This window comes from Raphanus sativus, chromosome 7 (assembly GCF_000801105.2).
Source record: "Raphanus sativus cultivar WK10039 chromosome 7, ASM80110v3, whole genome shotgun sequence".
NCBI classification, from domain to species: domain Eukaryota; kingdom Viridiplantae; phylum Streptophyta; class Magnoliopsida; order Brassicales; family Brassicaceae; genus Raphanus; species Raphanus sativus.
This window is the reverse complement of record NC_079517.1, coordinates 9,869,571-9,884,789: the sequence shown is the minus strand read 5'-3', so window position 1 is coordinate 9,884,789 and position 15,219 is coordinate 9,869,571. Positions and strand designations below refer to the sequence as shown.

Below are 15,219 nucleotides of genomic sequence, written 5' to 3'. Positions count from 1 at the left end.
TGGTGGTGATCCTCTGAGACAGCAGTTTGTCCATCTCCAAGAGCCAAACCACCAATATCTTCAACAACAATCAGCTGCCATCCACAATTCCGACTTGCAGCAACATCACCAGCAGCAAATCCCACGTCATCTTCTGCAGGCTCAGACGCAGATTCTGAGTGAGAATCTTCCTCAGCAGAATATGCGACGAGAAGTTAGTAACCAAGTAGCTGTGCAGGCACAGCAACCGGACCGTGTGTGGCAGCATTCTGATTTGATTTCACCTTCAGATTTTACCAACAACAAATTTCACATCAGCAGCTAATCCAGTACAGCAAACAAAACTTGAGCCTTCAAGGCTCTGGAGGAGATAGTAGTAGCAACCTGTTGAATTTCTCTATAACTGGTCACTCTGAGCAATTTACCACCGACACAGGATTGGTCTCTAAAACACTCTCACTATCCTGAAACCAACTTTTTTCTGAGCCACTGTCGCTTGGACAAGCCTACGGTAGAGCAAGTCCATCTCTGGAACCTCCTCCAAGTACCCAAAACCTCTCTCTTTTTGGTGGTGATTCGGACTCTGGTCTTTTCCTCCCAACCACGGTTCCTCGTTTTGGTAATTTTTCAGCAGATGCTGCTGCTGATACCTCCTCAATGCCACTGACAGATTCTGGATTTCAGAACACTACTTTGCAAGGAACTACCGAGTTAGCAGCACATGGGGTTGTTGAACACAAAGAGAACTTTGTTAAGGTGCTGTGTTTTTTTTTGTCTGACTTTGTTAAGGTACTTTATAACATTAATATAGTGATGGTTGATGATTGTATGGTGTTCAGGTTTATAAATCAGGTTCGGTGGGGAGGTCACTGGACATATCAAGGTTCAGCAGCTATCAAGAGCTGATAGAAGAGTTGGGTAAAATGTTTGACATCAAAGGGTTGTTGGAAGACGCCTTTAGATCAGGCTGGCAGCTTGTATTCGTGGACAAGGAGGATTGATATCTTCTTCTCGGCGATGATCCTTGGGAGTTACTACTCTTTCTCTTTCTCTTCTTTCCCTTCCTTCATTTGTTTGGAATAAAGTTTGATTGAAAATGGGGTGAAAATTATGCAGATCATTTGTGAACAGCGTTTGGTACATAAAGATACTGTCGCCGGATGATGTGCACAAAATGGGTGGTGAACATGGGGAGGATCCTCCTTCCACAGAACCTGACCCATTTCTGATTGATCTCGTCTCATTTGGGGGCATCATCACCTGTTTCCCTTGTGTTATCTGTTTGAATATTCTGTATGAACGTATCATTTCGCAAGTTGAGTCTTAGAAACTTAAAAGACACTCGTCTGGAACTGTCATAAAACATATGTTTCTCTGGTAGCAACGTTAACTCGTCTTGCTGTAACAATTAGACTCTTCTTTGTTATCGTAATGCCCCCGTGTTAGTCTTTGTCATGGAATCATCAGGCTACTGCTCTACAGCATATTCGGCCTCATATGAAAATATTAAAGAGGTCTCCAAGATCAATGCAATTTTTTTTGTTCACATAATCAAATTATGTCAATAGCGGGATGAAATTATGTGATTTGAAAGCGTTAGGAAACTATGAAGGAACTGCTGTTTTTGGAGATAATTCAGGTATAAAAGGCTACAATCAAACTAATATACAGAAAGGGGCAAAAAGAATCCGACACAACATATCTGATAGTCGTTATCAGGCAGATCACTGATAGACTAGAGCGAAACCAAGAAGCAAAAGGTTGGGAGGACAGATCAAGAAAAGAAAACCTAACTGTTTCTCCACAGTCAATTGATAAGCGCTTTAAGACTCCAGACATACAAAAAGATCACAAACTGTCGTCATAAGCAATAACAAATAATCAGTAAAAACCATACATACATATCCTAGAACCAAAGCTGAGAAGAATGTGAAAGACAGAGACCTAACTAGAGATTGCATAATTGTTTCATCTCTTTCATACATAAAAGATAACTTAACTGTCATAGGCAATACAAACTACTCAATAAGATTCATACCTACTTATCTAGTCAACAAGACAACAAGAAATGGAGTGTATCAGCTCCAAATGAGCCACATTGGTGGCAGAGAATGAATAAAAAAAATCTATAAGAGCTATCTGCTTATCTATTAAGACAAGACTAACAACATTACAATCACACTTTAAATTATAAACATTACATTCATAACACAAATTGTAAAGCACTGATAATATCTCATCAGTATTATATATTAAGCTATAATAGATAAATCCATACAAACATTCGAATTAACTGATAAGCAACGCAACATAGATAGACAGACAATAACGTAAATAATATGCAGAAGTGTCTGTTTGGTTGGGTAAATAGGATAACTCCAATTTAAGCAGCTTCCTTGACAGGTTCAGGGATCTTGACGTATCCCAGCTTCTTCAAGCTCGCTGCATCCGACTCCTCGTTCTCGTAATCATCTTCCTCTTCCTCTCGAAACTGTACCCGCGGCGATTCACGATCAGAGCCCACACGAGGTACATGGTCGCGGCGGTCAAGGCGCCGCACCCGACTCCGAACAAGAGAGCCATCACGACGCTGAGGATGTCTCTGGTGCGATCCTTGACGTTCTCCGAGACGAAAGGGAAAGACAGCTGATGAGAAGGACGATTCTCCTCCTCGTGGTGGATCTGATGATGAGGCTGCTTCTCGAATCCGTGGCGGTTGACGAAGAAAGGGACGATCGGGTTGGGGTTGAGGCGGCGGATCGTGAAGACGGTGACGAATCGGGTGGAGGAGAGATCGGATTGGGGATCGAGGAGGGTGGGGTTTTCTGGGGTTATTGAGAGGGAGTATGAGGAGATGAGGAAGGTTTTGCAGGGACGTGCGGAGGTGGTGGAGATTGAGAGGGAGGAGACGGTGATCGCGACGATGAGGAGGAGGAGGAGGTGAGCGGAGGACGACGCCATTGTTGTCTTTGACTTCTTCTTCCTGCTTTGGAATAAAAGAGGATATAGCAGAAGATTCGGTGAAGATATTTATTAAAAAGCCCCTCTATTATTGTGTTTTAACCTTAATGGTCACTTAACGGTGGACAAATTTTCCGTTAAGTCTTCGGAGCATTACGCCGTCTAAATTACATCGGGAGAATCCAAATGGGAACGTCGGATTTGGTTTTTTCTCCTTTTTTCTTTTGTCTTAAAAGGAAAACTCCTTTAGAACCCACCCCCCCCCCCCCCCCCCCCCCCCCCCCCCCCCCCCCCCACCCCCCAAAAGAGACTCTTCCAAATGAATAATTGATGAGCTAAAAAACTATAACAATTATTGATACAGTTGGGTCAATAACAAGTAAATATAAATGTTTACTTAGCGAATAGTGATGTAAATTTTAACATATACTTAAATCTATAGAATTTTTTTTTAAGTTATTTATAAGGAAAATAAACAAATTATTAATTAATAAAGAAACTAAATATAGTAATAATGATAATGATTTATAATAATTAAGTTCACTATATATATTTAAGTATTTTCTTCGTTTCTAAATAAGTGTCGGTTTGACATTTTTCACACACAAATTAAAAAAATAACGAAATTGTTATTAGTTATACATATATGACCAATAGTATTGAAAATAAATAAAATTATTTACAAAATCAATGCAATTTGTAATTAATTTGTAGCTAATATTAATATAATTTGTATTAGAATTATAAAATAATATTTTTTATTTAACAAGGAAAAAAAGTCATAATGACATTTATTATGAAAATGAGTAGTTGTTAAGGACAATGTATTAATGTAACGCATGAAATTTTTATTTCTTGTACACATCTGACTTTTCAAAACAATATTAAAGAGAGTTATTTATTATGAGAACTCACAATCGAGATTTAAAATTTTAAGTCGCCTACTACTACATAAAAATAAGCGAAAATGTAAAACCGGACTAAATAGCGAAAATGTAAACCGGACTAAATAGCGAAAATGTTAAAACCGGAGCATATACGTCGGTACAGAATCCGTGTGTGAGAGAAAAACGAGTATTGACTATAAATATAGAATGTGAAACTGATTCGCTCTCACGTCTCTCTCTCACTCACACATGTAATAGAAATAGAAGAGAAGAATCAGTTTTCGATTTCCTTCTTAATAGCCGCGTTTCCCTCCTCAGATTCTCCTATTAAATAAACCACACCCTCCCTTCTCCCTCTCTAGGTCATCACCAGATCCGAGTTATTAACATGGAGGTAGAGCGAGCCAAGAAAGACGACGACGATCGCAATTCCGCAGCAGATGGAGGAGGAGGATCCGCCGCCGAAGAAGTCTCCGTGGAGAGAATCTTCGAGGAGAGCGCCGATCCTCCTCCCCCGTGGCAGAACCAGATCACGTTCAGAGCGATGGTAGTGAGCTTCATCCTCTCGATCCTCTTCACCTTCGTGGTGATGAAGCTGAACCTCACGACGGGGATCATCCCGTCGCTCAACATCTCCGCGGGGCTGCTGAGCTTCTTCTTCGTGAAGACGTGGACGAAGATACTCAACAAGGCTGGGATCCTGAAACAGCCGTTCACGAGGCAGGAGAACACCGTTATTCAGACGTGCGTCGTCGCTTCCTCCGGGATCGCCTTTAGCGGTAACGTTCTTCTCCGATCAAACTCTTTTTTTTTTTTTTTTAGAAAGAAAAATTGAAATTGATAATTTCGAAGGTGAGTAGATAAAGTTGGAAATGATTTTTGTTCAAATATTGTGACGTGGACGCGTCAGCTGAATCGTAACAGATTCCAGCTCGCTCCTGTCACAGTCTATAGTTTTTTTACCTTTTGCGGCTCTGTGAAAAAGACAGATTATATCCTTCCTTGAGTTATTTATTTATTCTTAAGTTCAATTATTAAGTCACGTGTTATGATTATCTGGTAGAGTTAGTTGTTACTTGTTAAAAATATTATTATTTTTTCATTTCTGACGTCATATAAAGTTATCTTGTAAAAGATATTACGAACATTTTATTATTCTTTGCAAGTTTTAGATTTTAGTAGATCCGAATTTAACTTTTAAACTTTCAGTTTAAATAATATTTTATATTAAATGAAATTTATTAGAATTATATAATTTTCTCTTTATCATATCTATTCTAAACATTTAATGATTTTAAACATACAAATTATTGACACTAGTTAGGTAGGTCTGTTGCTGCTATGACTAGACTAATATATTCATATAGTTAACATAATTATCCAGATTAAAAGTTTGTATAGTTATAATTAAATTTTAGTTTATTTTAGTTTATTTTCATAATATGTGTAAAAAGTAAACAAGTTTGTTAATTTAAAACATAAAGAGTAATAAAAAGTTTATGCTAGTGTTTTGTTTACTAAATGTATTGTAATGGCAATTTTAATGCAAGTGAAGTTACATTTAAAATCGGAGAGCAATGTTATACGACTTTGTGATAAAAATAAAAAGATATCTACACGGAAAAAATATTAGGTCAAGTAAATCTTTTGTTTGCATATGATTTCGGCGCTTTATAAGGAAGTTCGATTTGCATTTCATTTATTTTAGAAATAGAATTGTGTTAATATTGTTATTGTGTCATCATCAAATATCAGTGTGCACAACTATATATTAGCTCTTTTGATATTTTATTTGTTCAAAATTTTCTTTGGAGTCGGTTTTAATTAACTTTAGTAAAATTATATATTAAATAATTATAAGAAATTATTTAAATATATTTGTATTATATATTATATTAGTTATATATGTGTTTAATTTAACATTTATTATTAAATAAGTGAACATTATCTAAGTTTGTTTATCACACACTAAATTTAATATTACCAAATAGTTTAATTTTTAGTGTTTCGTAGAATTTTTTCATTATGCGTTAGCACTACGTCAAAATAAATTTTAGCGTTTGGTAGAAGATGACCTACGTAGAGCGGTGACTTTCCAGGTAACAAATTTTTATATCTCACGTGATTCGTTCTCTTAGAGATCTTGACGTCAAATGATTTAGTAAGAGTTGACTTGCTATGCATAGCAAACCATGTGAGGCAAATGGGAACATGGAGTAACGTAGTTACGTAGAGTGTGCTAGATGTTCACACGTGATCTTTAATTTCAGTTAAGCAAAATGGATTAGACCATTATTAGTCAAAAAAAAAATGGATTAGACCACCTTTCTCAAAAAAAAAAAGGAGTAAGACCACTAATTAATGGGATTTAAGTTATGATTTGATTTCTAACTAAAGTAACTAATCCATATCTAAAACATTAATTATTCAACACAAAATCTTAATAAATTTTATCATACAAATTGTTTAAAGAGTTTAATTATACATTTATATGTCCATTCATGTTGAATAGTAAAACCTTATTTACTTGATGAAATTTGTGAATGATGAATACAGGAAGATCTCATATGTTCAGTAAATATGCTTTCAATGATAGACTTTTAGATCCGAAATTGTTTAATTGTGATTATAAATTTATAATCCATATTCCATATATATATAAATATCAAGTCAACGTTTGTTTCCTGTTTTGAGTCAATGTTTGTTGTGTGTGGCCTCTGTCCACCATGTGTGTCAAATGGGAACATGGAGTAACGTAGAGCTGGCTAGATGTACACACATGATCGTCTTTTTTTTTTTAACTAATCAAAAGGATAAGATCATTAATTAAGTAGAGGGGATTTGAGTTATGTTTAGATTTTGCTTTGGTTTTTAATTAAAGGAATTGATTTATATGTAAACATGTTCACATGAACGACGTTAATTTTTCAATTATAGGTTCCCCAGACAATGCTAAATTGAAAAAAATCTTTTTTTTTGAAACTAGTCTTTTGTATATCAATAAAAAATTTGTTTGAAGGGGTTTTTATATGTTAGTATGAATGAAATTTCAAGTGATATACTCGTAATGCTCAATAGTTGAAAGATTCAGTTCTGTCATGATGTGAGATATTTGGATCCTCTGCTGTGTGTAATTGTTATTTTAATCTGTATGTGAAGATCATCAACTCAACGTTGCTTGTTCGGTTTGACTTGATATTTGTGAACAGGAGGGTTTGGTAGTTATCTCTTTGGGATGAGTGATGTTGTTGCTAAACAATCAGCCGAAGCTAATACTCCTCTCAACATAAAGAATCCTCATTTGGGTTGGATGATTGGATTTCTCTTTATCGTTAGCTTTCTTGGTCTCTTCTCTGTTGTTCCCCTTCGAAAGGTACGTCCTTCATTATACATTCTCCGGTCACATTTTGTAACAATAAGTCTTATCTACTAAAACTCATGTTTTTCTAGATCATGATAGTGGACTTCAAATTGACATATCCTAGTGGTACTGCAACTGCTCATCTCATCAACAGCTTCCACACTCCCCAGGGTGCCAAGCTCGCAAAGTAAGAGTCTTTCCATGGCTCCCCAATGTTACTACGAGGTTTCTCTTGTCTGAATATTGATCACTTTTTTTTTTGTCGAATAACACAGGAAGCAAGTGAGAGCATTAGGAAAGTTCTTCTCATTCAGTTTCTTGTGGGGTTTCTTTCAATGGTTCTTCACTTCTGGTGACGGCTGTGGATTTGCTAACTTCCCTACATTTGGTCTCGAAGCCTACGAAAACAAGTAATTTATATTTTCACAGTCCACATATTGTCTACTCAGTTAGGACATCATCTTAATTCTTCTCGTCTGTGAATATCATCAAAACAGGTTCTATTTTGATTTCTCGGCTACATATGTTGGTGTTGGAATGATATGTCCATATCTAATCAATGTGTCGCTTCTGGTTGGATCAATACTATCATGGGGTGTAATGTGGCCTCTCATTGGTGCCCAAAAAGGCAAATGGTACTCTGCTGATCTTAGTTCAACTAGTCTCCACGGCCTTCAAGGCTACAAGGTATCATTCTCTTTCTCTCTCTCTTCTCTCACAAGTTCCTTGAGATATTTACTAATTATTAATCAATGCGACAGGTGTTTATAGCCATAGCTATGATCCTCGGTGATGGTCTCTACAACTTCATCAAAGTCCTAGGCCGCACTGTCGTCGGTCTATACAAGCAGTTCAAGAACAGAGATGCTCTTCCCGTAAACGACCGGTCACCATCAAACACAGTAACCATTTCCTACGACGACAAACGAAGAACAGAGCTTTTCCTCAAAGACAGAATTCCATCATGGATCGCTGTAACCGGTTACGTAGTCATGGCCATAATCTCAATCATCACAGTTCCACACATCTTCCCTCAGCTCAGATGGTACCACATCTTGACCATGTACATAATCGCTCCTGTCCTAGCCTTCTGTAACGCCTACGGCTGCGGACTCACCGACTGGTCCTTAGCTTCTACCTACGGAAAACTCGCCATTTTCACCATCGGAGCTTGGGCTGGTGCAGCCAACGGAGGTGTCTTGGCAGGACTCGCGGCTTGTGGTGTCATGATGAACATTGTCTCCACCGCTTCTGATCTCATGCAAGATTTCAAAACCGGTTACATGACATTAGCTTCGCCGAGATCAATGTTCTTGAGCCAAGCGATTGGCACAGCGATGGGCTGCGTCATCTCTCCTTGCGTCTTCTGGCTATTCTACAAGGCCTTTCCTGACTTCGGTCAAACCGGAACCGCGTATCCCGCACCTTACGCCTTAGTCTACAGAAACATGTCGATACTCGGAGTAGAAGGATTCTCTGCTCTGCCCCACAATTGCCTCATGCTCTGTTACATATTCTTCGCGGCAGCAGTGTTTGTGAACGGTGTGAGAGACGCCGTGGGGCCTAACTGGTCTCGGTTCATCCCTCTCCCGATGGCTATGGCTATACCGTTTTACATCGGAGGTTACTTCACGATCGATATGTGCGTGGGAAGTCTGATTCTATTCTTATGGAGGAAGCTGAATAGACCAAAAGCAGATGCGTACTCTTCAGCTGTTGCTTCTGGTTTGATATGTGGTGAAGGGATATGGACGTTACCGAGCTCCGTACTTGCCTTAGCTAGTGTTAAGCCTCCTATCTGCATGAAGTTCTTGTCTGCCGCTACCAACGTTAAGGTTGATTCTTTCTTAAACCCTTCTTAACTGTGTTTTGGTTTTTCTTTTCATTTGTTATTTCTAGAATTACGGTTTTCTATGTTTCTTGTCTCTCTCTCTTAGTTTCAACTTCAGTTCTACTCAATTATGTATAAAAAGATGATTGAATTATTGGTTTTCTAGTTGCTATTCTATTCTCGTTCTCTTGATAATCTAAAGTCTAATGTAATCGTATTAAAACGTTGTTCTTCGACTCAAAAACTGATACAGAAGTTGCATTCTATATGCCACCAAAAAGAATTTGTACAGATGAGTTCTTTTAAAACGTTTTCAGACCAAAAAGAAACACTAAAGGCAGATACGGTCCTCATACGAGGAAACCATGTCACAGAGTAATGGAGGAAAGAAGATGGCTTAACCGGTCTATTTCGATAGCCTCTTCTTCTTTTTCATCTTCCAGAGAGTCACTACACGCCACAAAAGAAGCAGTGAGACTTTGCTCAAATATACTTTAAATATCTTAAAACAAGTGTGCACATATAACTTACTTGGGTTGTTCAGAAGTCACCATTTCTCCCGCAAGGTTGAGTGATCCAAATGTCTCATCCATAACCTCGCTATTTACATTTCCATTTGTAGACTCTAAAGACCATCTGAAGGGTACAACTATGTCCCTGTATCAATGTTCAAAGAATCAGTGTTTGACTTGTTACTACTTATGTGAGATAAACTATCACTCACCCACTGATACATCTGGCTCTGCACTTTTCTACCTCGTCTTCCGTATATTCCATATGAAGTTGTAAGTTCAGACTTTTTACTGCTTCAGGAGCATCACATGATGGCACAACATCCCATATCTTCACAACTTGGATATACTGAAACTCTTCCTTCATAATTTCCACAGCCCAAATGAGCCTTAGAACATCATCGATCTTGCTTTGTTTTATCAAACCATCTCTCTCTGACTCCTCTTCTTCATGAAGCCAACCCTGTGATATCCTTTCCAAGAAACCCTTGATCTTCCTGTACATCTCCGGGTTCTTAATCTCTCCTACAGATTTCTTGAACTCATCGCTGAAGCAAACCTGTTTGAACATGCAAAAACATAGTCAGTCTCAAAGAACACAAAGCTAAAAAAGAACACAGAGGCATCATACCTTCCATCTTGATTTGTTCAGTGGTGTATCAAGCTCGATTTTCGCAGTATCAATAATAGCACGCGCTAATGACTCGTCTTCTTCAGCATTATGGAAACAGTCACGCTTTCTCGCGTCTTGTATCAGATACCTCCACACAGACTTGCTATTCATCATAGTTGCCTCGTTTCCAAGTATCCATAAACAATGCCTTGCTCTAGTGAGCAACACATTTGTTCTTTGTCTGTATGTAAGAAACCCAACTCTTCCAATACCATTGGACCTAACAGTTGATACAATGATTATATCCTCTTCACCACCTTGAAACCCATCCACTGACCTAACCTTCAACGTAAACAGCCCTCCTGCATCACACCCACTACATGTCTCCTGAATCTTTTCTTGGATCGCCAGTACTTGAGACTTATAAGGTGAAATGACACCAACGCTTATGCGCATCTTTGTTCTCTTCGAAACTGCATTTAAACATAACAGCTACTAGCTTCAATGAGAGAACAACATTTTCATGGACTTAAAAAGCAAAAAAAAAGAGAGTTCACCTTGGAGAAGGTTAGCTATTATATCCGACACAACAGCAACCTCAGCGTTGTTTATCAGACTACGTCCTTCTCCATATTGTTCTTCACCATGTGCTATGTTGATGAAAGAGTAGGGACCATACATTTTCCCAGGAAGATATTGCTTTGTGTAGTTTCTTTGCTTAACCGTTGGAGCGTCTTGAATCTGCATTCCGTAGAACTCTCTGTTTGGGAAGATACTTATCGATCGATGCATCCTGTATTGGATGTTTAGCAAGTACTTCTTGTGCTTAAGAATCGCCAATCTTTCAAAGAGACTTCTCCCAAACCCTGCCTCCAAAACAATCTGGCTTTCGACCATTGCTGGAAGCTGTTTCTCATCTCCAATCAAAATCGAATGCTTGATTCCTGGAAGCAGCAGAGGAATGGCTGTTTCACATTCCTTTAGCTGAGCAGCTTCGTCGATCACAACAAGGTGTATTGGTCGTCCAGTGTATAGCCTTGCAGAGCATGACGCTGTAGAGAAAAGCAGGCAAGCGTGGCCCAAGCAAAGCTCTTTGATCAAATGCTTATCACCAACACCTGGAAGTGTGAAAATTTCAGGGATCAATCTCAACAGCTTTAGATAATAATCTTCCACCGTCACTTGTTGTTGTTCTCTGATGAATCTGTCACCGTTAACAAAGAGGATAGATTTTAGTCCTCCACCACTCACACCTTCCTCTGGTGCAGCTGAAACTCTAGCGTCTTTGACAAGGTCGATAGATTCATACATAAGCGTTGCGGCTTGTGTTGAGAGTAAAGCAGTAGGCAGATGTGTGCATAAGCTTGAGAAAGCAAGCTCCAGGTCGTTCCTAAGCTCACCGAACCTCTCTGTTAGATACTCCTGAAACGATTTAGAGACAGCGTCTTTGCTTTTCTCCAAGTACTGATAATACTGTCCTTGTGGATCCTCGAGTAAACATATCATGGAGTTGATAGAAGCTCTCCATCCGTAAAACGGCATGAAACATGGGTACAGCTTATCAACGCGCTCGTCAATGAAGAAGCCAACGAGATCTTTCCTCTCTTTGATCTTCATTCTCTCCCCGTTCCCAAACAAAACCACATCTCCAAGACCGTAGTTACCGATCTTTAACGATCTTGAGACTAGTTTCACAACTCTTGACGCCACTTCGATAACAGAAACGTTAGTTGGAGTACAAGTCAAGGTTCTGCATTTAGCATTCAGAAGCGTGAACAGCAGTATACTCGTCGTCTTGGTCTTCCCTGTCCCTGGTGGACCCCAAATCAGTTTGATGGTGTTCGCATGGTGGCATCTTCTAACGTCCAGACAGCTCAGTATCGCATCTTCCTGTGAAGGATTCAGGTTCAGGAAACGACTAGGGACGAGACCGTCGCTTCCTCCAAGTCGGCATTGAATGCAAACTCCATCATCATCATCATGAGTGTTTCTCTTAAGGACTGTAGAGAGAAGATTCAAGTTCCCACCTTGTAAACCAAGATGCAGTGAGTTCCAGATACGAACGTTAGTGGTTATATTAGTCATATAAACACCAAAAAGGCTCTCTTTCTTTTTCATTTGACGAACACTATTCTCAAGCAGAAGCGGTTTTGAAGCCAAGATAGTGACAACATTAGGCCTGTCTGGATCAGCTTTACAGACTATAGCAACTACATAAGGTTCGTTGGTGATGTTGAAGCCATCAAGACGGTTAGGCCTTTTATCCGTAAGCGCGATGAGATCTTTTGGTATCAATGACGATGACTCATCGGGACTCAAATGCACTTTATAGAACAAGTTATTAGGAAGCTCGAACTCAGGGGTTGGGTAAATGTAGTTTATTTCGACCACACGGGACCGATGCAGTGTCTTTATGCTCTTCAACAAAGCAGCATGTGTTTCTTCTATGAGTGAAGGAACAAAGGACTTGAAGTAGTCTACGGTTGAGTCGAACTCAGTAGGAATCGTTCCCACCTGTTGAAAAAAAGCAAATCAGATTATGTTTTGTCTTAAATGGACAAGAGAACTAAAGGGAACAAAACAGAACCTGTCCTTTATAAAGATCTACGTCGAGTACTTCTTCAAGAGACCAAGATAGCACGAGATCGATCAAATCTCTTCCTTCAATACGCATTACTCTGAAGAAAATTAAAAGGAAATAAAGAATCGATTTTTTTTTTTAAAACCCTAATCACTTAACCCTCAAAAGGCTCAAACTTTAAGACTCTAACGAGACCCATCAATCACCGCAAGTTTTTTATTCGTCTGGTTAAACAAAGTCTATAGCTTTTTGCGATTTGAAACCCTAAACTCTAAGTTGACTAGAAACCATCAAACCCTAAAGCTTACTTTGATTTTTTTTTTTACGGCTGTGAGGTTGATGACTGCAAAGAGAAAGGTTTGCTTTTCTGAGGCATCAAAGCTGAGGTTTTTTGTTTGGGTCTGCGTTTGATAGAGAGGAAGGAGATGGGAATTGGAGGGAAAGCCTAAGAAGTAATTTACTATTGCTTCCTCCCAATGTACTGAACTTATTGGGGCTTTCTTGAAGTTTTTGTTTTATTGAGGGTCTAGTTTGTAAAACTATTTACTTCCTTCTTTTCTTTTGAACATCCATTTTCATTCCTTACAAAAAATGTAGTACTGTAATTAGTTTTGAACCATATTATTGCACATTTTTGATTGGTTAACCTGGCTCTCTTTACTTTACCAGCTGATCAATATTTAAAACTATTTATTTTTTGTATTTTTAGTATTAATTATTTGAACCAAATTATTACATATGTTTGATTAGTTAACCATGCTCTCTTTGCTAGCTGATCAATATGTTAAACTATTTACTTACTAGGGATATGCCGGCGCTACGCGCCGGGTTCCTACGTTGGGTTATATATCAAACTCAAAATCCTTTGTTTTATTGTACTTGTAATTCATGTGAGTTGGATGGTTCATAGTTTTTGTATTTAATTTTGTATAGTAGTGTCAGTAGGAAAGTATAGATTTGCAAAGTATTGTAGATTTATTGTTCGGTCGTAAGTTTTTAACTACACAACACCTGATCGTAGAATTTATAATGATTTGACAATTGTATGTTTATTGGAGATACTATTACATTCACCGTAAATAAGTTGTTGGGTTATATTGTCTAGGAATATCTGGTTTAGGTAACGAAGACATTCTTATTATTTATCGTAAGTTTATGTCGGGAGTATGGTCTATGATTGACTGATCGATTTGCCTTGCAGGAATCTTCTATGAACTCATTTTATATAATTAATGTTTGTGGTTTGTATTTTTTGTTGTTAATTATTTCATACAGTTATCTAAATTGATGAGTTTGTATATGTTATATGAAATTGAGGCAAACGAAGGCTAATGAAAATTTCGGTCGATTGTTTTGTTAGGAGAAGCGTCTTGGAAGACAAATTTATCGGGTTTATTTCTATCAAGCGAAGCATCCTTGTCTTTTAAGATAAAACTAGGTGATATCCGCGCCTTGCGCGGAGTGAATGAATTAAATAAAGATTATAATTTTTAATCTATAGATATTATAATGGTAAAAGTTTTAGGCACAAATATTACATATTATATAATGAAAAATGGAAAGTCATTGTACATGTTATAGAAAGTAAGCTTCGATTTTTTTTTGTTAGATGTAATTGAAGTAAATTTTGTGAAAGTTTGTCTTCCTATAAGAGTAGTTTACAATTTGTGCAATTGTTTAGATTTTTTTTAATTTATAAAAAACTTGTCTAGTAATGTTTCCCAAGTAAATCCCTAAAATTTGTGTGTGGTTCTTAATTATTAATGATAATTTAAATAGATTTATAGTAAATTAAAAATATTAACCGAAACCAAAAAGCTGATTGTGTATATCAATTTTCTATTTTTTCGATATTGTATAAATTACGGTTAAGTTTAAATTTTTCTTAATATCTATATTTCCTTAGAATAATGTTATTTAAATTTGCATATAAAACTTAAATTTAATATTGAATCGAATTTGGTTAAATTACGATCAGAACCTATCTTTTTGATTCATATGTAAATTGATGAACAATAACATTGTTAATCTATTTCTTTCATTTTAATTTCGACCAACTTTTTTTCTTTCTTTTTATCAAAGTGATAAACATTAGACCATTGTGATTACCGTAATGTATTTATGGTTAAGCTATCTAGAAATTAATTAAAATGATAATAAAAGATCTGATCATTTTAATCTGGTACATACCATCATTAGAATTTGTTTCTAAGTTTCTAGTCTTACTTAACAATGATGATACCAAATTATATAAAGACATTTATTGATAAACAATAACATTGTTAATCTATTAATATTTATTGAGATTTCTTAATCTCAAGGTCTTGTGACTTAAGTTAAGGGATTGCAATTTATTATAAATTTTGATTTTGAATTTTATGTATTTCGTAATATCAATTCATAATATTAAAAATATTAATGACATGATTGACATTGTGATTCGCCTAAGCACATAAAATTGAATTAAAATATGCGCCAATTAATGACATGATAA

At 37.2% G+C, this 15,219-nt stretch overlaps 2 protein-coding genes, 1 long non-coding RNA gene and 1 pseudogene across 4 annotated transcripts; 2 read left to right on the top strand and 2 right to left on the bottom strand.

Annotated features, from left to right (window-relative positions):
* The first annotated feature begins 6 nt into the window (after positions 1-6).
* LOC130497743 (uncharacterized) lies at positions 7-1,429 on the top strand. Its single transcript, XR_008936744.1, has 3 exons — positions 7-735; positions 819-1,009; positions 1,096-1,429. It is a non-coding gene; the product is annotated as an uncharacterized LOC130497743 (long non-coding RNA).
* Positions 1,430-2,194: 765 nt separating this feature from the next.
* LOC130497486 (uncharacterized) lies at positions 2,195-2,970 on the bottom strand (annotated as a pseudogene).
* Positions 2,971-4,025: 1,055 nt separating this feature from the next.
* Positions 4,026-9,173, top strand: LOC108817647 (probable metal-nicotianamine transporter YSL7). The gene is made up of 6 exons (XM_018590387.2): positions 4,026-4,606; positions 7,037-7,200; positions 7,278-7,375; positions 7,464-7,598; positions 7,686-7,875; positions 7,950-9,173. Exons 1-6 carry the CDS (start codon positions 4,216-4,218, stop codon positions 9,048-9,050), a joined length of 2,079 nt encoding a protein of 692 aa, XP_018445889.1. The 5' UTR covers positions 4,026-4,215; the 3' UTR covers positions 9,051-9,173.
* A 55-nt stretch (positions 9,174-9,228) lies between these two features.
* Positions 9,229-13,190, bottom strand: LOC108817645 (uncharacterized). Of its 2 annotated transcripts, XM_018590385.2 has the most exons (7): positions 13,034-13,190; positions 12,732-12,822; positions 10,702-12,658; positions 10,163-10,617; positions 9,744-10,090; positions 9,551-9,676; positions 9,229-9,469 (listed from the first exon to the last, which is right to left on the bottom strand). In XM_018590385.2, the coding sequence occupies exons 2-7, from the start codon at positions 12,816-12,818 to the stop codon at positions 9,388-9,390; spliced, it is 3,054 nt and encodes a 1,017-aa protein (XP_018445887.1). In that variant the 5' UTR covers positions 12,819-12,822; positions 13,034-13,190; the 3' UTR covers positions 9,229-9,387. The 2 variants fall into 2 exon arrangements, with proteins under 2 accessions (XP_018445887.1, XP_056846952.1); XM_056990972.1 differs by lacking the exon at positions 13,034-13,190 and having other exon boundaries at positions 12,732-13,010.
* Positions 13,191-15,219: the final 2,029 nt, after the last annotated feature.